Source organism: Lepidochelys kempii, chromosome 2 (assembly GCF_965140265.1).
Source record: "Lepidochelys kempii isolate rLepKem1 chromosome 2, rLepKem1.hap2, whole genome shotgun sequence".
Taxonomy (NCBI): domain Eukaryota; kingdom Metazoa; phylum Chordata; order Testudines; family Cheloniidae; genus Lepidochelys; species Lepidochelys kempii.
The window spans coordinates 261,828,999-261,854,717 of NC_133257.1; the positions used below are offsets into that span (position 1 = coordinate 261,828,999).

At 46.9% G+C, this 25,719-nt stretch overlaps 2 protein-coding genes across 2 annotated transcripts in view; one reads left to right on the plus strand and one right to left on the minus strand.

Annotated features, from left to right (window-relative positions):
• The window catches only part of ZBTB47 (zinc finger and BTB domain containing 47), a 112,708-nt gene extending 95,152 nt beyond the window's left edge, over positions 1–17,556 (plus strand). The window contains exon 7 of the mRNA XM_073334798.1: positions 17,025–17,556. Within this exon, the coding sequence (XP_073190899.1) occupies positions 17,025–17,042 (18 nt within the window). The 3' untranslated portion in view covers positions 17,043–17,556. The remainder of the gene's footprint in view (positions 1–17,024) is intronic.
• On the minus strand, positions 13,389–24,585 carry KLHL40 (kelch like family member 40). Its single transcript, XM_073334800.1, has 6 exons — positions 23,440–24,585; positions 21,827–21,987; positions 18,910–19,017; positions 16,393–16,578; positions 15,133–15,279; positions 13,389–13,500 (listed from the first exon to the last, which is right to left on the minus strand). Exons 1-6 carry the CDS (start codon positions 24,583–24,585, stop codon positions 13,389–13,391), a joined length of 1,860 nt encoding a protein of 619 aa, XP_073190901.1.
• Positions 24,586–25,719: the final 1,134 nt, after the last annotated feature.

Consider the following 25,719-nt stretch of genomic DNA (forward strand, 5'->3'; position numbering starts at 1 on the left):
GGGTCAGAATGTCCCTGTTTGAATAACAGCATTGGCCTTACCCAGCCTGTTGGTGCCAGGAACCTAGCACCTCTGGGGAGAATGATCATCTTGTGAATATTTGTTGAGTCATGTCCTCAGCTGGCGATGTGAAGCAGCACAATTCCACTGACGTCAGTGGAGATACATTGGCTTCCACCAGCTGAGGATCTGGCCCTCTTATCTGTAAGACCATTTCTTTTCTTTTTTGGGGGCGGGACTGATTCCTTAGCTGAAAAGCCCTAGTCTCCTTTCTGGCCCCTGGCCCTGACTCCTGGAGCTGTACATTGAATTTGAAGAGCAAGGGAATCTGCTCGGCACTCATCAGCAGTTTCCATTGCAGGACAGAATTACAGGGTGAGACGCTGAGGACACTGAAGCTGCCTTACTCAGTGATTCTCCAGCCATGATCCAGGGACCACTGGTGAGCTAAAGAACCATGGGATAAAATATTTTAGGAACCAAGCGGTGTGGAATCGACTGGCTCGGGGCATCACTCAAAAACCTGGTTCTTATTAACAGGTCTTGGGTATCCCAGTGCCAGAAAGGTGTTGGTGGGAATTAACCCTCTTCTAAGGCAAAATGTATTGCACAGAGATCTACTTGATATCATGTACCAGGCTTGGTCTAAGATAATAGCATAGGGAAGGGGAAGGAGATTGGCTTGACTGGCCCACAAATAGCTCTTATTAATGGAGTCTGATCCTCAGTTATCTTTTGCTTTTTTTCTCCACCAATTATAGCTGTGTGAAGTACTCCCCGGTTTATGTTGGAGTGCCCAACAGCTTGTGCCAGTGTGTACTTCAACATGTGTTTGGATCCACAAAGGTATGGGGGCCCCAGGTGGGATGAAAAGCTTTTTTTCTGAATGCAAACATACGCACCTGGGCTGGGAACGGCAGGAGGAAGCCAAGAACTGACGCTGCACCGGAATGCTGCTGAGACAGAGTCCAAGAACATCAGTCATTGAAAAGAGTATATCTGTGTACGGAAGGTGGAGATATTCACTAGACGCAACCTTGCTTTCTGGGATTAGCAGTGTGTGTGAGAGAAGGAGTGCCTGCACTATGTCTTGTCAAGCTGTCTTTGAGTGTCGTTTTGTGTGTTTTTGGTGGTTTCTATGTAGATCCCCTGTACCACCAGAGGAAGCCTCATGAATCACCGCAGCCGAAAGCATGAGATACGTATTGCAGACAGTGCCTGGGAGCTGGTTGGAATCCAGCTTCGTCAGCTGCATCGGCAGAGCAGGAAACGTGGGATCCTGTGTACCACATACGCCTCTAACCCCTCTCTGGAATGGATCTGCACATGGGCCCATGTGGCAGGGTTTCTCAGAGGAGGTATATGAAGATCTCGCCTTGGGGTCAAGACAATCTGAGATGAAGTGGCTTGGGAGAATATGAGGAATTTTTGATAACGCTTAGAAATTGCACCTTTTGCACAGCTGGTAGAGTAATCACCTCAGAATGCCAGTGATTCTAGAAGTTGCTGGTGCTTCAATGGTTTGTCCCTGTGAATTTATGTTCTTAAGCTATCTCCATGAAAAAGCCCTATAGAATTGAATGGAGAATTCTATCTGTGCTGTAGGACTGATTAAACATAGCCTTCAGGAAGGACCTCACTGTCCATTAAAATCTATAGGATTTCAAAAGTGGTTTCTATAGCCCCTACCAATTTCTGCCCTAATACATTCCATAGGACTTTTCCACAAGTGGCCCCTTAGCAGGACATTCTTGAAAGTTCCATAACGCAGAACGCTCCTGACCCCCTCCGGTGTTGAACAGAGGCTGCCTCTTCTAGCTGGTGGGACATATTTAGGATGAGAAAGTCCACTTCGCAGCCATTGCCATGTTCCATTTTGTGACGTTTGAGGAACGGGAAAGTTGTTCAGTTACATCTGAGCTTTCTTGATCAGAGCCATTGAGAATCTCTCCTGGGCTGCATTCCAGATTTCTAAGTATCGCCTCGGTGGGGTGGAGCAGGTGCCTTGTTCTTGCTCTGGGCTGTAGGAAAGTCACTGGGAGTCATGGCCCCAAGAGATTAGCATGTGAGCTGCTCGCTGGGCCTCAGTTCTACCCCAGGGATGTGGATTGTGGAGGCTCTTATGAACTAAGGACCTCGTCCAGTGCCTGTTGAAGTCAATGGGAGTCATTCCGTTAATGTCCGTGAGTGATGGACAATTCTTGAAAGGCCCCATCCTTCAGACACTGCTAAAGTACAGTAGTATCATCCCAATGGGCCTTGTTCTGCCACTTTTGCCATGCTCCACACCTCGTCTTGTTGATTTCATCAGGAAGACTTGGAGAGTAAGGTATCAGCATGAGCACAGGTAGGAAAACTGGGCCACTGACTTTGATGTAGCGTTCACACTAGTAAGCACTATGCTCAGTAGTTTTCAGGAGGCCTGTGTCCAATTCCCAGCTGGGCATAGTAGGTTCCAGTGTGTGACCTTCACATTGGACACCTCCTGGCTGTGCAGTCTGTTCTGGAAGCAGTCACTTGTCATCGGCACAGTGGCAGTTCTGAACTGGTAACGAGGAGAAGGAGCTGCCTTTTCCTCCTTGGGGAGTGATCCAGTACGTGCGAGAAGGGTTATGACAACACACAAGTGGGATAAGTGCAGAAAATCCTGGGTCTGCTTCTGATCTCTTGCCGGCATGTAGATCTGGAGTCACTACACAGAAATCAATGGAGTTACTCACTGGAGCTGAGAATCAGACCCACTAACTCTGGGACAGTGATAGGGGAACAACATTAGGATGGTCTCTAATCCATTTGTCATATTGGTTGGCTTGTGGGTGCTTCATGTGACTCTCCTGTAGCTCACAAAAGCAGATGCTCAAATAAATTTGTTAGTCTCTAAGGTGCCACTTTCTTTCTCCTCCACATGTTACTTATGTCAACCCTTTCCTATCAGTAGAGTTGCTATTGAGAGGTACCTGTTAATTGCGATGCCAACGGGTGGCCTCTGATCATCTGTTCGCATATACACAACATCACAGGGATGGTTTGCATGTCTGTGTAGCCTCCAGCATAAGGAACTATATATATATTTATACCTTATCGCCAACTGACTGCTTTTGAGAGCCCAGCAATAAAAATGAGTGGTTGTGTCCAAATACCCCACAGCTACAGGTGCTCTTCTGCTTTGCCAGGAAATGACTGATTGATGGATTGATTGATTTTATGCTATGGAAGCTATTGTATATGTGACGTTTCTTCTCCAGTTAGTTTTGGAAGTCTTCTGTGTCCTCTCGGGAAAAGTCCTGTAGAATTTAATAGAAATTAACCTTTCTGTGGATTTTATTGTTAACCATCCTGTAACATTTAAAAAGACCCAGTCAGCTTGGGTTGGTTTGTTTGTTCATTTGTTTTTAAAATGTTTGTTTTTCTGATTTGATTTTCCTTTATGTAGACTGTCATGGAATGTTTTAAAGATATAGAATCATAGAATCATAGAATCATAGAATATCAGGGTTGGAAGGGACCCCAGAAGGTCATCTAGTCCAACCCCCTGCTCAAAGCAGGACCAATTCCCAGTTAAATCATCCCAGCCAGGGCTTTGTCAAGCCTGACCTTAAAAACCTCTAAGGAAGGAGATTCTACCACCTCCCTAGGTAACGCATTCCAGTGTTTCACCACCCTCTTAGTGAAAAAGTTTTTCCTAATATCCAATCTAAACCTCCCCCACTGCAACTTGAGACCATTACTCCTCGTTCTGTCATCTGCTACCATTGAGAACAGTCTAGAGCCATCCTCTTTGGAACCCCCTTTCAGGTAGTTGAAAGCAGCTATCAAATCCCCCCTCATTCTTCTCTTCTGCAGGCTAAACAATCCCAGCTCCCTCAGCCTCTCCTCATAACTCATGTGTTCCAGTCCCCTAATCATTTTTGTTGCCCTTCGCTGGACTCTCTCCAATTTATCCACATCCTTCTTGAAGTGTGGGGCCCAAAACTGGACACAGTACTCCAGATGAGGCCTCACCAATGTCGAATAGAGGGGAACGATCACGTCCCTCGATCTGCTCGCTATGCCCCTACTTATACATCCCAAAATGCCATTGGCCTTCTTGGCAACAAGGGCACACTGCTGACTCATATCCAGCTTCTCGTCCACTGTCACCCCTAGGTCCTTTTCTGCAGAACTGCTGCCTAGCCATTCGGTCCCTAGTCTGTAGCTGTGCATATCCATGGAAGAAAATCAGGGAGCAGATGCTGATACACTTACATATGCTGAGTAGTATCTTATTCCATAGGTGGAGCCACTGATTTCAAGGAGATTATATCTGGAGTAAAAAGAAAAGGAGGACTTGTGGCACCTTAGAGGTGAACAAATTTATTTGAGCATAAGCTTTCATGAGCTACAGCTCACTTCATCACATGCATTCAGTGCTGTAGCTCATGAAAGCTTATGCTCAAATAAATTTGTTAGTCTCTAAGGTGCCACAAGTCCTCCTTTTTGTGGATACAGAGTAACACGGCTGCTAGTCTGAAACCTATCTGGAGTAAGATACTCAGTGTTGCCAACTCTTGTGGTTTTTATTATGAACCTCGTGATATTTGGTGGGGGTTTTTTTTGTTTGTTTTTTTTTAAAGTCCTTGGTCCCGCTGTCATGATTGTGAGAATCTTCCTCTTCTAATGTATTTGTAGAACGTTTTCTTGTTACTCTTTCAGTCATCACAGGAAAGGAGGGCTTTAGGAAGATAATGAGTTAGTTTTGCAGATGTTTACAGGGAGCTCCTCCCAAGCATGAAGGCAGCATAAAAGAAAGTGGGAAGGTGCTTGTTTGAATATAACACATAGCAATGGAGGATGACATGGGCCGATCAGAGGTGGGAATTGACCTTTTGATACTGAATGAGAGAAGGTAGGTTAGGTGTTACCTATAAAAGTAGTTGGTGACCACATTTTCAAAAAGAACTTGATTTTCTGAGTTGAAGTTTTCTCCTGTAACATAAATGATACCCTTGCTGTAGGCTGGATTTAAAAGAAGCCTATAGAAAGGATCTCATTCTTTATTGAATTCTGTTGGCTTTTGTTCTGTAGAACCCCATTATTCCTCTGATTCATTTAAGCGCTTAAGCAGGTGCCAAAGTCTCCTTGAAGTCAATAGAATGGGAAAGGCTTAAGAGAGGTAAGTGCAGTTCTGAGTACAGATGAACTTTAAGATGGAGTTTAAAGGCTCTACTGATTTGGGGCCAGTGATGGGGTGGGACTCACCACCATGGCGCCCCATGCTGGATGTCCCGGGGATCAGCTCTGTTAGCCAGTGCGCCCTCTTCTGGTAACGACTCGCCACCGTCACTTCTGCTCCAGGCACCCACGTCACTCCCAGGATCGTGGTGTCGTCTTCATGACACTATTAAATTCTGTAGGATGTTCCGTAAATGGATCAAGCTCCAGGTCTTCTGTCCCATTTTTTAGGTGCATTGGTTGTGTGCTTATGTTTGCATGTCTGCCTGAATAATTTGTTGCTTGAAAATCTGGATTAGACAGCTGCAACTATCAGTATCTTGCAAAATCTAAGGAGTACATTTGTCCCCTTTCCGTATGCACCAGTAACCAGCATTGTGTTATCAGTGGGGATGATTATTATTATTATTTTATTTAATTTGTTGTAACACTTAAAGATCACACCAGCTTGGACTCCATTGTGTTAAGTGCTGTACAAACACATCTTAAATGACAGTCATGGGTGCACATGAGAAGGGGGGGAATCACAGTTGGGTTTGAATTTTGCATAAGCTCATCAGTCCAGTTTTAACTTTTCAAAACAGGGATGGTTTGCAGCAGAGTTTGCACTACAAAATTGCAGTTTGTACAATTTAACTCACTGTACAGAATTTCAGGGGAAGGGTGAACTGGGTTAGGGTCAACTGTTCAGTTTTTAGACTGCTTCTATAGTGGAGGGTGTGAACTGCCATTCCCACCTCCAAAGGGTTTAACAAAGGTTTCAGAATCCTTTACATTCGATAAAATGAACATGTAGGATGTGTGTTATGTGCATGTTGATACACACACATACACCAGAGCTCTGGAAAATACACACTTACTAATTGCAAAATCTCACATGACAGTTTTCTCCAGTTCAACCAGTTTCATAGCCCTTCAAGTTCTATTTTAGTTGCAGGATTTGTTTTCACTTAGGCAAAAGGACGGAAAATGTTGCATGAAAAACTCAAAAGAAGTGTGTGCTTTTTTAAAAAAAAATTGTTTTATACAAAGGCTGCTCTTGCTCACCAATGGTTGTATATTTGCTTGGGCACCATCCCTAGTCTCACTGGAAAACGGGTTTACAAATTCTTTTTCTTGAAGCTTTGCATTCTGTAGTAAGATTTTCCAGAAAAATGGGATGATTTTTGAGTTTGTAACAAAAAGGGAACCCTCCCTCCCAAACGCTGAAGATTTTCATTTGCTAATAGATATTTTGCACACCTCGAATGGGACACCCTGCGGTTGTTCTCTGCTCCTGCAAATCATGTGCTCAGCTGGATGTAAAACACATGAGTGAAGATCTGAAAGTCTAGTGCATCTTTCCTTCTCCTCCCCTCTGCCCCCATCGTTTTATCTTGTACATCCACCATTCCAACACCAGTTGGATGAATTTAGGCTTTAAAGACTCATTGGAGACAGTTTTCATTTTGTTATGTTTTAAAGAGCGTTGTATCAAATGATCATCTAGGAGACTGGAGTGAACATGCTGCAATTGGAGATGGCAGAGGACTGAATTCACCACCAGTGCTGTCAATTTTTGGCAGTTGATTTTGTCCCATTCCCCCAAATTTGTAGCTACAACACCTGGAATTTTTCACCTGATTTCAGGGTGTTGAGGTGGGATTCCTGTGTAAAATATGCTCTAATTCAAACAGGAATTATTTCAGAGAAGTTCTCTGGCCTGTATTATACAGGAAATCAGACTAGATTATCACAATGTTCCCTTCCTGGCTTGGAATCTGTGAATCTATACCTTATTAACTGTGTCCTACTGAACAATCTCCAAACAGGAGCACACGCTTCTGTGTGCATGTGTCACTGATGCTCTCCCAGACTTTTCTTGTTTCCCCAGTTTCTTTAACAGAGTCCTAGCCACCAAGGATAGGTGTGGAAGGTGGGAGAGATAGTCCAAAGATCTGAGTTTTTCAGGAATCAACCACACTGCTGTCGGGGAGGAGAAAGAGGAAGGAGATGGCTTCCCTGGTCCCTCACCTAGAGCTGCCTCCAGGACCCTGGGTTCACTCCACCCTTTTGTGCCAAACTGTCCATCCTCAGTGTCAAGTACTTGAAAACCATTTGTGTGTAGATTGCTTTGGGGATGGGGCGGGTGCACTTTAAGAAAGGGCAGGTTGTTTCACATGAGCAGATTTTACCTTCTCTTTGTAAATCAACTCTGCACCTTGGCCCAAATCTTCATCTACTGGGACGCCACATAGCCTGAGCGGTTTCGTCTCCCGATTTACACCAGCGTAAGTGCTGCTTTATAAAAGAATGGCTACAAAACCAGATCGGCGTAGTCACATGGGACCTGATCTCCCACCACGGAGAGCTTTGCCATTGGCTTCAAAGGCTGCAGAAGAAGCACTTAAGCACATGCTTAATTTTGAGCAAGTGGCCAAGGGCCTGATCCATGCCATGAAGTCGATGGAAAGTCTCCCAGTGATTCCAATGGGCTTTGAATCAGGCCCTTAGGCCCAGATCCTCAAGTTAGGCGCCTAAATTTGCTTCCATGGATTTCAGTGTAGTTTTGCTGAATAGGGATAGAACTATGCATGTGCTTAAAGTTAAGCAAGCAGTCACACCCTGTACTGCTCCAGGATCTCACAGTGCCCCTCCCTAGTTTAACAAAGAAGCCAGTTGGAGGTATGTATCCGTGATTAATAATTTTCCCTCATAACCACAGCGTTGTGTACATAGCATTATAATGTTAGACTCCTGTAGCTGTGCTTAGACAAAGAGCAGTGGGGGAAGGCATCTCTGGGGGGGGGGGAAGCAGTGGGGGAAGGCATCTCTGGGGGGGGAAGCAGTGGGGGAAGGCATCTCTGTCCACTGGTGCTAATAATTACTAGTGGTCTGTGTTCGGTCTGTTTCCTCTGATAGATGCTATGCACTCAGCAGTACTATCATTCACAAGACGGAAACAATACATTCTTTCAGCATTAAATAATGAAACTAATGACCGTATATTCATTAAATGGGGTGCTCGCTTTCCTTTCTTTTCTCCTCGATTCAGCTTCATTTTGACTCCGGGTAAGGACTAAAAGTCACAAAGTTACAAAAATAATTATTTTGTTTTTGTTTTTAAACTATCCTCTGGGTAGGTAGCGTAAATATGGCCACAAATAAGACTCATTTTCTTTCTTTGGTTTTGAATACCGGGACAACAAGAAACTGCTGAGAACGTTGGCAAAATTTGTTCAGTTTTTCCCGCAAAATCTGTGTGATTTTGTTGTGGTTGTGGAAGTTTTAGGTACAATCCATACAATTTAGTCCTGGATTTTCTCACTTGGAGCCCAGTCCTGGAATATGGTGATCTTTCTCCACCTTCATCGACCTTGATGTGAGTTTCCAGTGCTCAGCAGTTTGTGGGATCGGGCCCTTACATTTTAGCCCTGCTTCACCTAATTCTCATATTTTAACACTGGATCCTATTAGAAGATGATACATGGGAGCGGGAGTCCTGATTCCAGCCTCTCACTCGTTCTCCACTAAAGTAAATCTCTTGTTGCCACTTCTGGTTTATGCTGGTAGAAGAAGTAAGATAAGAATGGGCCCAAGGAGAGTGGCTCAAGATATTGGATTGGAGCCACCGAGCAATCATGGTTCCTCTGTTGGGGGATCAAGCATCTGGTGCCATCCTGCCTCTGTCAGCATGAGAGAGGAAATTAGCTGAAGTAGCCAAGAATCTTCATCTCCTTCTCTCTGCCCACCGTTGATGCATCTGCATGCGAACCACCATGCAGCTCAGCAGAGGGCACCCCGTAGCATTGGCCAGCTGGGGGAAATGGGGAGGGAAAGCTACACGTGGTCAATTGATGGGGCTGGGCAGGGAGACTGATTGAAGGGGCAGGGGCAGAGCTGAACAGAAATAATTGGTGGCTTCCAAAGGCTTTGTTTTTCAGGGAGAAAAGAGAGGGAGATGAGAGGAGCAGAGCAGGAGCTATGGTGAGTGGCTGTTAGGCCCACAACTGACCCAGTGGCATGCGCTGGGTTGTTGGGAGCGAGGCACTGTTCTACTGCTCTGTTCTGGGCGACGTTCTTTTCCCCATGGCCGGCTAGGCCAGGGGGCGACGCGGCTGAGGTGGTAAATCCCTACCGCTGCTTCTCGGCCACGTTTTATAGACCCACCCCCACCCCCACCCCTCCAAAGCGCCAGGAGTCCAACGCTCTGGCACAGGCTGTGCTGTATGTGTCGTTCAGTGGACAGGACACGGGACGAGGACTTGGGAGACCTGGCCTCTGTTTGTGAGACAAACCAGAGCTACTCGCTCAGGTGCTGCGACGAGTCAGCCCTCAGGCAGGCAGCAGCTACCTATCCCCGAGCAGAGCCTGGGTCAGATGACCCCTGGCCCAGGTATTTCCACAGCCCTGGCAGAGCTGCAGATCAGTCTGAGCAACAGCATTACTTGCCCAGGAACCGTCCTGCTGCTGCCTCGCTCCAGAGACTCGCAGCCTGCTCCTGCCCCAGCCTTGCCTGAGCCCTGCTCTGGCCCCGCACTAACCTCATTCCAGCCTCGCCACTGACCTGCTCCTGCCTGGCCTCCACCTCCTGATCCTCCTGACACCCTCGGACTCTCCCTGGCTTTTGACATTTGACGCGTATCTGGACCCTGGCTTCGGTCCCAATTTGGCCTGTCCCTGGATCTCGATTCCAGGTCCACCCTTGGTTCAGGCCCAACCCTACACCTCACTGTGACCCATGCTCCAACCACTAGGCCTGATTGTCAGAGGCAGTGCCTGACACTGTCCCCAGCTCAGCCACTGACTGCCTGTGGGTCTGGGAGCAAGATACTTCACCTACCTGTTCCCCCTCCCTCCCTGTGTCTTGTCTATTTAGATTGCAAACTTTTTGGGGGTAGGGACTGCCTCCGGCTATGTACAGCAGCCAACACAGTGGGGTCCCAAGCTCCACGGGGGCTTCCAGTTGCTACTATGATGCCACCGATAAATATAATAATAGGAATTAGGTTGGTATAAAAGCTTAGATAGATGATGTGTTCTCCTTAACGTGTGCATGAAAGAAGGGTGACCTCAGATAATCAAGGTCAAGGTTGCTGGCACAATAACCAATGCACTGAACTGACTTAACCAATGCACTGAACTGACCTAGTGGATGGAGCAGGGCCCTGCCCGGTGGGTGTGGCAGCAGTGTGGAGGAATGGTGAAGGTAGATCCAGGAGTCAGGTCCCGGCCTGAGGATGAAGCCAGAGTCTGGGCCGAGGAGCCAAGCCGAAAGATCAGAACCAGAGTCAGGATTGGGAACCCTAAGCTGAAGTCAGGTGAGGAGCCATGCCAAAGGTCAGAGCCTGAGTCAGAATGAGAGCAGGAAAGGAAGGACTAGACTGAAGTGGGCCAGGGGCAAGGCAGGAACAGGGCTGGAGCAGGAAGTGGAAGCAAAAGCAGGGCACGGCATGGTACACGTTGAGCACCCACCGTGCTGCTGAAGCTGCCAGACTCAAGTAGCGGGCTACTGGCTCCTGTGCCGAGTTAGGAAGCAGGACCATTTGAAGAAGGCTCAGTGGGACCAGATGAGCTTGCTGGGTTGCCTAGCACCGAGGCTCAGAGCCAGCTGAGCTCATGACAATTAGTTTCCAACCTGTTCAATGCAGCTGCAATTTGATTCTAATGTTTAGTTGCTATGAAATGGTCACAGAATCATAGAATATCAGGGTTGGAAGGGACCTCAGGAGTGCAACCCCCTGTGCAATCCTCAAAGCAGGATCAATTCCCAACGAAATCATCCCAGCCAGGGCTTTGTCAAGCCTGACCTTAAAAATACCTAAGGAGGGAGATTCCACCACCTCCCTGGGTAACCCATTCCAGTGCTTCACCACCCTCCTACTGAAAAGTTTTTCCTAATATCTAACCTAAACCTCCCACACTGCAACCTGAGACCATTGCTTCTTGTTCTGTTATCTGGTACCACTGAGAGCAGTCTAGATGCATCCTCTTTGGAACCCCCCTTTAGGTAGTTGAATGCAGCTATCAAATCCCCCCTCTTCTCTTCTGCAGACTAAATAATCCCAGTTCCCTCAGCCTCTCCTCGTAAGTCATGTGCTCCAGCCCCCTAATAATTTTTGTTGCCCTCTGCTGGACTCTTTCCCATTTTTCCACATCCTTCTTGTAGTGTGGGGCCCAAAACTGGACACAGTACTCCAGATGAGGCCTCACCAATGCCGAATAGAGGGGAATGATCACGTCCCTGGATCTGGCAATGCTCCTACTTATATCTCTCATCTCTGTCTGTCACACGCACACACACACACTCATAAACACACTGTGTGTCTTTCACATTTTTTATTGTAAAATACAACACTGGTCAAGTAACATAAGAGTCCTTAGACTTTCACTTCAACAAAGATTTGTGTCTACTAGAAGTATAATTGTGTTTCTACCAAAAATTGTTATCGGCGCCTAAAAAATGCACATTTCATTGGTAGGATGCTTCCACTGATTCAAAAGCTGCTGAGATCTTGATTTTTACTGATCTATTTTGCAAACTGTGATTTAAGAGAAAATAAGGAAAGGACATTACAAATTTCCGTGACATCGTAAATATAAAACAACCCCATGAAAAATGAAATTTGATGCAACAAAGCCTTTCAAAGTTCTGTGTGTGATCATTGCAGTCTGTGACTTGTTGGTTCTATTATTGTGAAGAACAGGGTGATGCAGACTCCAGGTAGTTAATCAAACTGAACAGAAATAAAACTACCGGGACTATAGGGACAAGTCAACTGCTTCTGCAGCTGCTACCACAAATATAGAGGATTTCTCCCACGTTGTAGCCCTCACCTCCTTGGAGCAGGCATCAAAGTACTGCTCTTAAGCAAATAGATATATCAACTTGTTATAGATCTTTACCTTTACTTTTTACGCATTGATGCAAAGGAAAGATAGAAAGAATAGTAAAAAGCCAATATGGCTCCATCAGGAGGTCTTTAATGACCGGAACATCAAAAAGGAATCCTACAACAAGTGGAAACATGGATGAATTGCTAAGGAGGAGTACAAAAGAATAGCACAAGCAGGTAAGGACAAAATCAGAAAAGCTATGATACAAAATGAGTTACACCTAGCAAGGGACATAAAAGACAATAAGAAGAGGTTCTTTAATTACATTAGAAGGAAGAGAAAGATGAAGGTCCTCTACTTAGTGGGAAGGAGAGCTAATAACTGACGACATCAAGAAGGCATTTTTCCCCTTCTGCCTCTGTAACAGTTGTTCAAAGGAAGCAGAAACTGAGCATCTGAATGCAAAGATTAAATGAGGCCCAGGAAATAAAACTCAAAAGGCAGGTGTGGAGGTCAGTCTGAGGGTGTGTGTCTGTCCTGAGACATCTATCACCATGGTCTGGTCTGGTCTGATTGCATCTGTTCTTCAGTGCTCACTCCTTTTAGCCCTACCTTTCTCGTGCGCTGTTTGCTGTTCCAGCATGCAAAATCCCCCTACCCATTCCAACACTTACTCTTTTCTTTCTATGGTGAGTTCCGCTCAAAAGATCGGCCAAGACTTCTCACTTGGCTTAATGCTACATGCTTCAGACCAGCTCCAAATGCCTACAGCACAGACCTCCTGCTTCCCTTGCTGCTGACAACTGACCCCTGTGTGGTAAGGCTGGCTACCGGGTGTGGGGAGGAGCTGAGTTTGAGATTCCCTTGCATGGGTGACCCTTGTGCCATTCTGGCTTGCTCCATTCTTTTGGGATCGGCCTCCAGCCTTCCCCATTCAGAAGCGTGGTTGAGATGATGAAGGGCCTTGTTGGATGGAGGGAGAAAATGGGGAAGGGGAGGATGTGAATTCCTGAAAAACAGAGGATTCTACCCTGAAGGGAAAATGTGGTTACTGTTCCTTTCCTGACCAGGAAGAGGGAAACAAATCTGTTCCGAGAGATAGAATGAGTCCAGTGCTCAGGCCACCACAGCTCCTTGCGTTCTCCAGATCTGGGTTCTAAGTAGTGCTTTAGCCTTTAAGCTCCTGTAAGGGTCCATTCTAATTCTTTCCCTTCCCCTTTCCCTGCTGGGTGAAGTAAAATGGCAACAAATCACAGATATAATGTTTCTCTGGCTTAACCAATAAAATCCCTCCCCACCCCATTCACATCAATAAATGTGAACTTAGAAAAACCCAGGAACAACATAAATCATCACGTCATTTACATCTTTGTTAACCGTAAAACATTCATGCGCACGGGAAGGAAGGTGGCACCTGAGGCATACTGGATCTCTCTGAGGACACCTTCCCACTTCTTCCCTTCTTCGTCATACCTGAAGGGAGGGAGACAAAATATTATGGTCAGCAAAGAACTCTATTCTCAACTGTGTTCCCCATCCCAGCTTTGGCTACAACAAATAGTCAGATTCAGTGTTGCTCTAGTGATGTGTTTACTTGTAGTATGTTATTCAGCCACTAGATGTCTCTGTGTGTAGAGTTCCAGACAGAGTGCGGTGTTTGGTAAACAAGATTGGCAGGAAGGACTTGTTTGGTCAGTATCTGTCATTTGAATATCGACTTAGGCCTTATCTAAAGTCCATCGAAGTCTTGAGACTTTGAATTTGGCTCTTAGAGCTGATGAAAAATGCCAGACTGACAGTTCTGGAGGCTTGAGTCCCCTCCACAGAACTGCTACAGTACAGGCATCAACTAGCAAATTTCCTTATGGTACCCTGCCAGTATACCTGCCCCCCTGCCCCTGATGGGGCACATTTAGTGGGGAGGGATAGGTCACTTCCTACGGACTGAATGGCAGTGGTCTCTCTGCTGAGACTGCTGACAAGGGTGCCAGTTAGAGCGGTCTTGGGGAAGTAGGTATTTTTCCACTGGGGACTGGACTGAGGCCCCCAAGACTCAAACAACCCCCATCGCTTGGTAAATACGCACCTAGCTTTGCTATGATCCCATGCCAGAGAAGTGACAGAGCCAGATCCTCAGCTGGTATAAAATGCCATAGCTCACATGAAGTCAGTGGAGCTCAGGGAATTGACACAGCTGAGGCTCTCATCCCATAGATCCCTCTCCTCCCAAGTTTGTTAGGTCTTGACAATCAACCTGCTTTGGAAGCGGTCTCGCATTTCATCTTGGTTCAAAGCAGATTTGGTCACTATTGCACTTAGAACACTGAGTTGCCTTTTGGCACCAAGATTAAGCACATACCAGTGGGACTCAACCCCAGAGTTAGCAATAGCGGGAAACTTTGTGCAAAATTTCTCTAGTGCAGACAAGGCCTTGGTTAAAGGGTGATTTAATTTCCAGTTTCATAGACTTTGAGGTCAGAAGAGACCTTTATGATCAACTAGTCTGACCCCCTGTATAACACAGGCCATATACTTTCACCCAGTTACCTCAGTTTTGAGCCCAATAACCTGTGTGTGGCTAAAGCGTATCTTCCAGAAACGCACCCAGGCTTTATATGAAGACATCAAGAGATTGAGAACCACCACTTCCCTTGCTAGTTTGTTCCAGTGGTTAATCACCCTCACTGTTCAAAAACAAAAATGGTGTCTTATTTCCAGTTTGAATTTGTCTGGCTTTAACTTCCAGCCATTGGCCCTTATTCTGTCTTTCTCTGCTCAATTAAAGAGCCCTTCAGGACCTGGTATTTTCTCCCCATGAAGGTGATACCCTGTGCTTGTCATTTCCCAGTTTTCTTTTCTATAAGCTAAACCAGCTGAGCTCCTTAAATCTCTCACTGTGAGGCATCCTCGGCAGCCTCTGAATCGTTTTTGTGGCCCTCATTTCTGTACCCTCTTTCATTTTTTAAATCTTTTTAAAATCGCTGGGGAGAAGTGAGTATTGCTTAAAGGCAAGAGAATAATGGATTTTAAACCGTCACTAGTTAAAACCCCAGAAGAACTCAGCCCCCAGCCATGCCCTTTGCTCGCAATGGCTATGTCCCTTACCTCCAGATGTCATTGAGCTCGGTTGGCACCAGTTCTCCTGACTCCGTCTCCACTGTGGCAAATCCACCAAGTAAATACAGACTGCCAGCCAGACTCACCAGGCTGACAGAGCTGCGCTCCTGGGGGAATTCAGTGAAGGGCTCCCACCTGCCGGGCAGAAAGGTTAGACTCGTTAGCAAGGTGTTCTGGCCACCCTCTATCAGTGCAGCTACGTCAGCATGGATGTGGGCCTGGAATCTGGTGAGTTCGGAGCGCTAATCCCAGTAGTGTGACTCGCCGGCTTGTGTGGCCCTCAGACAAGCTCCTAGGTCCAGTTTTTTCAAAAGCAGCCTCCAGTTTTGGGTGCCCTATTTCAGACATCCACAGCCTGATTTTCAGGAGTGCTGAGCCCCCACAACTCCCCTTGGTAGATGGAGAAGACCCTGGACACACCAGAAACAATCTGTCCTATTCTGATCTGTATAGGTTCTTATATGCCCCAGTAAGGAGTGCAGTATGAGTGCCTGCTTGTCATGCTTTACACAGTGTGACTGGTGGGCTTCTGCTGAGTGTGTGTAGGCGGGGAGAGGGGAGAGTTTGCACCTCCTTGCATACTACAGAGCACCAAACTCACCAGGGGCTTTTGGGGTAGGGCAATGGAGTAGATCTAAGACTACACAAAACCATGGAGGGGCAGCGTGGTCAGTGTGAGGGCTACTACAGCCCTGGGGAGGATTCCTCCCCTTCCGAGTTCCTAGAGCTATATGGCCTGTGCACGGAGCGCTCTCAGGGGTTGATCTCACGCCCATTGAAGTCAGTGGGGATCAAGCTGTTAGTGAGCAGGAAGGAGTCAGAAATCTCCCCTCCCAGCTGAGTTTCGTTCAGACCCTCGCCAGGCTGAGAAGTGAGAGTTGCCCCTGGAAATTGCAATATATCCTGATATCCAGACAGGAAGGAGACCCCATCCCAATGCTTGGGGATGCAACGGCTCAGGCCTTCCGCCTCCATCCTGGTTGAGTGACCCCACTCTCCAGGCTCTCTGGGCATTCAAGCTATTGATATCGCCCCAAGCCTCTGGAGCTAGACAAATGCCCCTGGCCCAGCACTGGCAATTGGCAGTAACTAACACCAGATGAAGAGGTGCATCAGTTGCACAAGGAACTGAATGGTTGGAGCCAAGACAGCTTCAAATCATTGGCTGATCGGGGGCAGGTTGTTTCCTACATTCCTGCAACTGCTCCCTAGAGCATTTTCATCCCAAGGATGAGCCGTGGTACGTACTTGTTAGCTGCAATGTCATATGCTTCCACCGAGTCAGTCAAGCCAGAGTCGGTCACGCCAGTTGCCACATAGATCTTGCCATTGTGTACGGTTGCTCCAAACAGAGAACGGGCAGTTTTCATGGGAGCCAGCTCCTTCCACTCAAACTTCTTCGGGTTGTAGACGCACATCTTGTTCAGGCACTTCCTGCGAAAGGGCAAGAGGGAAAAGCAACCTCACTGAATTATTACATGGAATGGTTCCATTGGGCCGAGGGATGGGAATTCTGGAGTATCGATCTAAGTCGGCAACTTTCAGACTCTGCTGCTACACTTGAAATTGGGGTCGGTGCGTTTTACTGTTGAGCCCAGTTCAATAGATGCCTTTCCTTTGTACAACATGCACCTTTCTTGTGTACACGCTATTGACCCCGAGCACCCTGGTGTTGTGTATGTAACATTTCACTCCATATTCTTCATGAAAATATGCTCATGGTCTGGATATGACATAACTGAGATGTACTTTATGCAAGATGGGTCTTGTAAGATATCATTGGCAAGGTTATGATTTACTGAATGCAATTATCCAGTTTACATGCCTGTATCATTTCTGTATCTGAAGTTAGGAATATTGACTATGTATCTGTATTTCAGCTATGCTGCTGTGGGTAATGCCCACCACTAACACTTCAGGTACAACAATGGAAAAGCCAGACAGGGCTGATGGCCCATCAGAGAGGACAATGAATTGTGAAAAGGCTTGGCCTTCCAGCAGACCTTCCACACAGCCACTGACTCATGGACGCTGTGATTCTACAGAGTCAGGTGGTCTTGTCACCTGATACTAAACATTACCTTGGACTTCTTGTAACTTTCCACTGGAAGGGAAGGGGGGTCATCTTTGGGAAACAAAAGATTCCCGCCTTATGTAAATCCTATTTAAACGGGGGGAGGAAGGCAAATGGGACTCCTCCTCTCCAGACCTGTCTGCCCAGGAAGAAAGACTGAAAAAGACACCTGAAGGGAAGACAAGGAGGAGTCCAGACTGAGCCAGGGGTGACTGAGCCAGTCTGAAAAGGAATGTAACTGGAACTCTGAAACACAGAAACTTTGCAATCTGCCTAAAATAACATTTAGGGTAAGAAATTACATTTTGTAACCTGTTTCTTAAGTATATTGAGCTTAGCTTGAATACTTTGGTTTATTTGCTCAGTAATCTGCTTTGTTCTGTCTGTTATCTCTTCTATTCACTTAAAATTCACCTTTTGTAGTTAATAAACTTATTTCTTGTTCATAACTCAGTTTATGTAATTTCTAACTGGGGGTGGGGGGGAGAAGTTGTGCATATCTCCCTCCACATTGAGGGAAGGGGCAAATTTCATAAAACCTTTGGGTTTGTACCCCTTAAAGGGAGTGGGCACCAGAGTGCTGGGGCGAGCACCCTGAATCATCCCACAATGGATCTCTGTCTCTCTGTACAGCTGGGCATGGCCCTGCCTGTGTGCTTGGCTGGAAGAGGCCAGGTAAAGGGGACCCAGGCTGGCAGAATAGGGTGGCTTAGTGGCATCCCAGCACATCAGGTGACACCCCAAAGGGTCCAAACCCATCAGAGTGTACACTCATTACTAGCTATGTGTCTGTCTAGCTATATGCAAATCAGGGATCTGTATGCATGCACCCAGCAGCAGGCCTTATTTGTTAAGTACTGATGATGAAATTTGATACTGTACCAGAAATTAATAAAAAGAGTTCCTGCCCCAAAGAGCTTACAATCTAGGAGGTATATGGCTGTGTATATACCCTCTTTCCAGACTGTAATCTCTTTGGTGCAGGGCCTATCTTTGCTGTGGTAGGCCAGGCTTATTTTGTCAATATTTATTTTTGCTGTTTTACAATGGCTGGAATTTTCATTTAAGGCAGGTTATGCTGAGGCCTTGCTCCCTGCAGATAATAAATGGCAACTGGGAGTGAGGGACTGTTTTGTGAAGTTGTTTTCTACCACTGCAGCTGCGACAGCTGGATCTTGCTATGCCACACCAGCCTTCTCCCAGGCTGGGCTCATTGGTTTGATGACAGGCAGCTTCCCTGCTAAGGGATTCTCATGTCTCTTCTGTCCTCTCCTGCTATTTGTTATGCTTGTTAACATGGGGAAGGAGGAGGATATCCTTTCTCCATTGTGGCCTTATATTGTCCTTTTTCGTTGTGCAGATCACCCATTGATCTCAATGGAGTTAGACAGGTGGTCCAAGGGCCCTGAGAGAAACTTTAGCAACACAGTCAAGGCTGGACTCAGACCAGAAGCCTGGAAGTGAAGGGTTCCATGTCTTAGGCCCCCCCACAGTCCCATTTGATTCGTCTGTTCCCCTCCACTCCTTAATCTGCTGGTTACCCTAGAATGCTACTTATGTACCCAACAGAGCTCCTTCCACAACTTCCTTCTTGTAGTCATGACCTAGGGTATGAAAGCAGCCAAACCCACGTGCCATCAGAGGTGTTTTGTCCCTCCCACTCCTTTTATATCCCTTGCTCTTTCACTTACTTGTCACTTCTTTTGCCTCCGATGACATAGATTAGATCCTTGTCTGATACCACAGCATGGCCATAGACTGCGTAGGGGAGCGGATCTGACTCGCCCCATTTAAATGACCTGTATAAGGATTATGAAAAGCAAGGGTATTATATTGTTTAGATGGGGGTAGCATCCAGAAGACACGAGGGGCTTTCCAACCCCGTAGGTGGATGGATGCAGTTCCTGCCCAAAGTGCATGGAGTCTAAAAACTCATTAACAAAAGTCATAGTCAACCACTAAGAAAAAGAAACGCCATACGGGATACTTGCTATAATACGCATTCTTTTCTGTAGCATCCTCTCAGCAGCTTAGCTTGTTATATTTGGCTTCATATTTATACAGCACCTTCTATCCCAGGATCTCAAACACTTTGCAAACATTCATTGATTGATACCTCTGTAAGGTAGCTAGTCCTGCATTATCCTTGTTTTACAGAGGGGGAGGCGCTGATGTACAGAGAGGTTAAGGGTCACATTTTCAGAAGTTACCGCTAATTTGGGGGTAGCTCAGTTTTCAGGTGCCCTACATGTGACACTCAGTTGGGGTTTTGGGTGTTCGGCACCTCTTAAAATCAGGCTCTCGTTTTCTAACGTTGGGCACCCACATATGGAGGCACCTAAAATTCAAGGCCGCATCTGAAAATCTGGACCTAAGTATCTCGTCTGCGTTCCCAAAGCAGGTCACAGTCAGAGCCCTCACTAGAATGGAGATCTCTTGACTCCATCTTGTTCTGTAGCCACTCGACCATTCTGTACGAACACTGCACACACGACTCCACCATGCTGTACAAACAATCCCTCACACACAAGGACAAATTTCTCTTTCTACAGACTGAAGACCAGAGAAAGGCACTTCCATAGAAACCAAAAAGTTCTGGATTGAATTGGCCTTAGATCTACCAAGTCTAACCCCCTAATTCAAGCAGGAATAATCCATTCATCAAAAGATAAGACTGTTTGCTGAAATTTCAGCTGTCAATAAAGTGGGGCCGTGTATGATTATTGTGCTGGTCACTTTGAAACCCAGTTGCATAGAAGACAGTCTGAAAGCTCTCCCTGGTTATAATCTTTTTCAGCTGCATGCACTTCAGGCCACTTAGCAAAGAGAGCCCCCGCCCCCAAGAGAGTTTTAGGGCACAGATAAACACCATGGTTGATAGGAATGGGAACTGGTTTGAAATCTCTGCCTATGAAACAGACATGCCTAAATAAAACAGCTCAGACATGTCTAAATATAAATTGAGTAAAAGACTCCAGCTCACTAGCTATTCTAGCTTATTGCAGGCCGACAGGGAGATTGTTTGGCATTTCTGTTTGCCTTTCAGTGAGATTTAATACTTCAGGCAGTTCATAGTGCAGTATACAAAGCATATGCTAAGATTAGTCTTAACCACTGTGGGGAAGCCGGGCAGCTCCTGTAATTCCAGATTAGTGGGAAAAGACAGTTTGATGCTTTTTTCCAATGAGAAGAACTTACAGTGCATGGGACATGTGGCTTTCTGCAGAGTAGATTAAAGCTAGGTGTTGGGAATAGATATGTTATGATTCACAGATTCATAGATGATAAAGCCCAAAGGGACCATTGTAATCATCTGGTCTGATCTCTTGTATAATACAGGCCATAGAACTTCCCCCAAATAATTCTGGTTTGACCTAGACCATATCTTTTATGTGCTATCCTTGTCTTGGATGGAAGTGGGTGAACCTCCATCTTTCCAGATGACTCATTGCTTCTTGCTTTTTAACAGCTGAGTCCATAATGGGTTGCACTGGATGACTGGATAATGGAAAATATAAGAGCCGGAGGGGTGGGTGTACGCTTAATTTTTCAAACTGTGCATCATGGCTCTCAACCTAACTGGAATGCAAATACCTCGAAACAGAGAAAGGGAAATACTTTCCACAATGTATTATTAACCCTGGGAATTCCCTGCTGCATGATATTAATGAGGCAACTAGCTTTACAGGGAAATGACTGGTATGACACCACCTTCTCTGCTCCCATAGATGAAGGAGAATTTGGTAGGGTGCGCTCTCCCTTTCTGGTCTCATTGCCAGAGGGGAGGGAAATCAGGCTGGTCCTTTTGGTGCCAGATCAGTCCTAAGCAGTCACTTGGATCGCTTATTCTTGTCCACAGCTACGCTCGCTGGGACTGAGATGGCAAGGGCAATTGATGTTCATGCTTCTGAGCATATGATGTTCAACAGCTGGGTGGCAAAGGATAGCACCCTATGGGGTGTATTGGGGTCAGGGGCTGCAATCCTCCAGGAAAAGGGTCATTTCAAGTTTGGTTGTAAATAGAGGCCAACAGATTCTCCATGAGCCTGATCCTCTGAGTATCCTCCACAAAACCTTGAAGGATCTGGACCCTTGAGAGGTCTGGGTTTGAGAGATTTTGAATCCCTTTATCGGCATCATTCTAAAAAGCGGTTGTGACCAGAGTCCAGTTTTGTTGCCCGTGACCATCTACCAGGGGCATGTTTGCTGATGGCTGCACTTAGGGCTGTTACACACCCATGAGACTGCCCCGGTGCCCAAAACATTAAGGGCCATATCCTGCCTTCTGAGATCTCCGGGCAGTTCCTGTGTGAATATAGCCAAAGGCACAGTCTAGCCCTTGATAAAATTAGTGTTGATTGGCTGCCCCTTAACGGCCTCAATCCCCTTTCCCTTGGAGGTTTCAATTGCAATAAACCCAACAGATGGTACCGGAGATGGATCAGAGCTGCAAGGGAGGGATTTGGATTTGGGACAATTCCACTTGCTGGGGTGACTGGATCTAGCATTCAGAGACTGTCTCTAGATGTGACATCAATTTTTAGGTCCCTGTACAGATGGATTCATTCTCACACCCCAGCCTAGCTGCTTCGCTTCTCAGGCACTTACAATCGGTCGTAGCACATGACGGAGTCCAAGGTCTGTTCTCCTTCTTTCAGTTCTTTCCCTCCTACCACGAAAATGGAGTTTTCTGCGTCTCCCAGGCCAAAGAGGCAGCGGGGGGAAGGCAGAGGGGGCATGCCCAGCCAGTCAGAGTCCAGGTGATCATACTGCAAGGAAACGAATAGCCATGAGGGTACAGTATGCACTGATTTAGTTGGTGTTGGTCTTGCTTTGAGCGGGGGGTTGGACTAGATGACCTCCTGAGGTCTCTTCCAACCCTGATATTCTATGATTCTATGCACCAGTCCCTCTCTGACGTATAAATGGATTTGCTTACTCTGTCAATTTGTTAAATTAAAATAAAATATCAGGGGCCAAGCATGCAGTGACAAAGCACTGAGCCCATTCCAACAGGTACCAAAGGGCACGCCCAGTTCTGCAGCCTCCTGCTAAGCAGCCCCAGGGTGGAGATTCTCTGCGGGTCCTTTCCTTGCTTGTTTCCATGTGCTCCAGTTGTATCCACCTGCTGGCTCTTGTCTTATACTTAGCTTGCAAGGTCTTTGGGCAGGGACTGTCTTTTTGTTCCGGGCTCATACAGTGCCTTGCACAGTGGGGTCCTGCTCCATGATGGGGGCTCCTACACGTATGGTGATAAACAGGACCCAAGTGCCCTGTAGAAATGGCCTCTTCTCTTTTCATGGAAGGCTACTCGACGATGACTTTGCACGTTTCTATACAGCTCAGTCTCCTTGGGCTGAGCTGGTCTCAAATTTTTCGGTTACTGAGCAATCATTGTGCCAGGAGGAGCTCTGATACCATAACCACCTCAGCTTTAGCTCTGTCTCCCAGCCTTCAAAAGAGATTTAATCAGAATAGTTTTTGGCAATGGGAGTTAACTGTGCATTTTCCATAATGCAGCCCACTCCCCCAAGTAACGTAAGAATAAAATGATGGTTCTGTGCTTTTCCCACCCCAGCACTGCTCACCAGGGCTGCAAAATCAAACAGGGCTTAGCCTGCTGCCAGCTCACAAGACAAGTTGCTGTTAGAGAGGGACAAACCAGCTTTGAAATAAAAACCTCCCTGATAGATGTCAAGGCCAGCAGAGACCATTATGATCATCTAGTCCAACCTCCTCATAACACAGGCCAAAGATCCTCACCCAGTCGTCACCACATTAGCCCTATTTGGAAATTCCAAACTTTTTGCAACACATCTATCTATCTATCTATCTATCTATCTATCTATCTATCTATCTATCTATCTATCTATCTATCTATCTCCATACACTCTCTCTCACTCTCTCTATCTCTCTAATTTGTCTGTCTCAGAGTTTTCTATAGTACCATCACATGAGTATCTAAATATTTTCATGGCCTACATATTACTATGTAACAAGCCATTGACTTAATGCGTAACAGCGAGCCATATTCAATCAGTCTCTACAATGTCTGACAGAGCAATAAAATGCTTGTGGCATGCATTTGTATAAGGGACACACAAGCCAAATACAACTAACACACATGACGGTGAGTTGCATTGGCTTTGTGCTATGCAGAACCTAAAAATCAATGATCCTTCTAGTGGACCATAGAAGCAAAAGAGTAACAAAGCCGGTACCTGTAAGAAGTAGGAGCTCATGGGGTCCTCTTTGTTGTCCTCATTGTAGTACAGTCCACCTGCTATGAAGATCTGGTTCTCTTTGGTTACCAGACTGACATGATTCTTTGGGATCTGAGCCGAGATGGAGGCAAAATAGCACTCGTTGGCGCTGGGATCATAGGCCACCGCCCCAGCACTGCTCACCATGAAAATGAGGTCCTGGAGGAACATCCCAAAGCGCATTGTGTCATTTAAGATCCCTGGGAGGACATCCTCCTCATTATCATCCCCCTCGGCCACTTCTCCATTGACAGCATTGTCCCCAGCTGTTGTCTCACTGCTTTTCTTCACCTTCTTCTTTTTCACCACCATGAATTTGCCTTCGCTGGCGTCCTTCACCACCTGGAGTTTCTTGAGCAGCTCCGGGATGGACTTCACAATGGGGTGCTTCTCCACATGGTCCCTGATGTAGTCCTGGGGCAGGAGGCGGAAACGGATGCTCTCAAAGACCACCGGCAAGGCCTGGATCCGGCTCTCGCGGTCCTTGGCTTCCACCCACTTCATCACCGTCTCAAAGACCGCCTCCTCCTTCTCAATGTTAAGGGAGTCAGTGGATATGACAGCAATGAGCTCATCAGGGGAGAGTTTGTAGAACTCCTCATCCCGGGAGACCAGGGCAAAGCGGTCGCAGATGAAATCCCGGGCGGACACTGCCAGGCGGGCACAATCCAGCATCAAGCCTAGCCTGAAGATCGCCAAGCAGTTGCTGAGGCAGAGACGCTTCTGCAGGAAGGAGACACAGACTGTGAAGATGGAGGGGATCTGGAACATGTTGGCCACGGAGAAAATGTCCTGCACGTTCTGCTCGGTGAGCTCCAGCTCGGAGGTGTAGATGTAATGGAGGATCTTGCGCATGACTTCGGGGTCCACGTCCTCCAGGTCGATCTCCCTCTTCTTACTCTCTTCCATGTCTGAAAGGAACATTGCCCGGAAATAGGGGCTGCAGGCTGCCAGCACCAGCCGGTGGCAGGGGAATTCTTTCCCCTTGACTTTCAAGACACAATCCAGGAACTTGTTGTGGTCCAGCATGTCTTTGAGCCCATCCTGGAGGAGCGTCTGCTGGTAGAGACGCAGCTCTTCTGCTTGATCTATTGGCAGTGTCATGCTTGAAAGTAATAGCTTGTTTGCTCTTCTCCTTTTTTTCCCCCCCTATCTCCCAGCCGAGAGACTTCCCCGAAGCAGTGCAGCTCTCCCTTGCTTCCTGACAGCTGGAGCCCTAAGAATGTGAAGCACTTGCTGCTAATACAACTGGCTGTCTGCTGCGGCCTCAGCGAGGGGCTTTATATATAACCGCAGCCTCACAAAGCTTAAGGCCCCCATATTGGAGCATGTGTAAGCCGATCACCCTCTCATAGGACACATTGGACAACCGGGAAGGGAGGGGGCTGGAGGAACAGCTGTACGTGCAGCCTGGACCCATTGGGAATGGTCTGTCCGCTCATGAATCAGTGCTGGGCTTTTCCGGAAGGCCAGCGTGTGACTGGCAGCCTTCCTCATAGCGCAGGTGAAAAAGCTTTTCCTTCAGATGAATCAGAAAGGAAAAAAAACCAGCCCCCAAGCCGGTGAACTGTAGGGTTTGTTACCCCTCTTCCCCCTCCCTCTCTTCAACCTCGAGTGCAGGACTCACCTGGCTAAAAATACACTATGACGCTAAATCTGGAGATATGCAATGAGGTGTCGTATCGTACTGTCAGTGTGATGCAGCTAAGGCTGTCCCGGTCATTTGGATAGTTGATTTTCTGGGGGGCAGAGGGGAAGGGAAGGGAGACATTCCAGTGACCTGCTCCAGGGTAACTGTTGGTGGGGGGAGGAGTGTTTTATATGCTTAGCTGTGTGTCATAGCCCTCTACTGGAAGCAGCTAAAGGAGGTTCTCCCACAGAACATGTGGTAGGGTCCTGTGGTTTTGGAGGATGCGGCTCTGGGGTCTGTTCTGTCTGTGGTATTTTTATGGAACCCCGTCACTGTTGTGTCAGAACAGGCCCCACGGTTTTAATGTATTTTTCCTCCCATCCTCTCTGGGAGGCAGGGCAGTGCTACTATCCCCATTGTACGGAGGGGGAACTGAGGCACAGAGAGCTTAAGTGACTTGTCCAAGGTCACACAGAGTCTGGTGGAGCCGGGACGCAAGACTGGCGCCCTACTCACCGGGCTGTCCTCCCTCTCTGTTGCCCACTATTCCCTGCTATCTAGAGCCAGCTGGAAAAAATTCACAAATTTTCAATGGGAAAAAAGGGCCG

Bases quoted from the DNA above. Each gene is read 5' to 3' on its own strand.
- KLHL40 (XM_073334800.1), bottom strand. From the start codon at position 24,585: ATGACACTGCCAATAGATCAAGCAGAAGAGCTGCGTCTCTACCAGCAG. The intron at 21,988-23,439 runs GTACCGGCTTTG...GTTTCCTTGCAG, and splicing joins TGAGCTCCTACTTCTTACAG to TATGATCACCTGGACTCTGA. The intron at 15,280-16,392 runs GTACGTACCACG...TCTGCCCGGCAG, and splicing joins TATGACATTGCAGCTAACAA to GTGGGAGCCCTTCACTGAAT.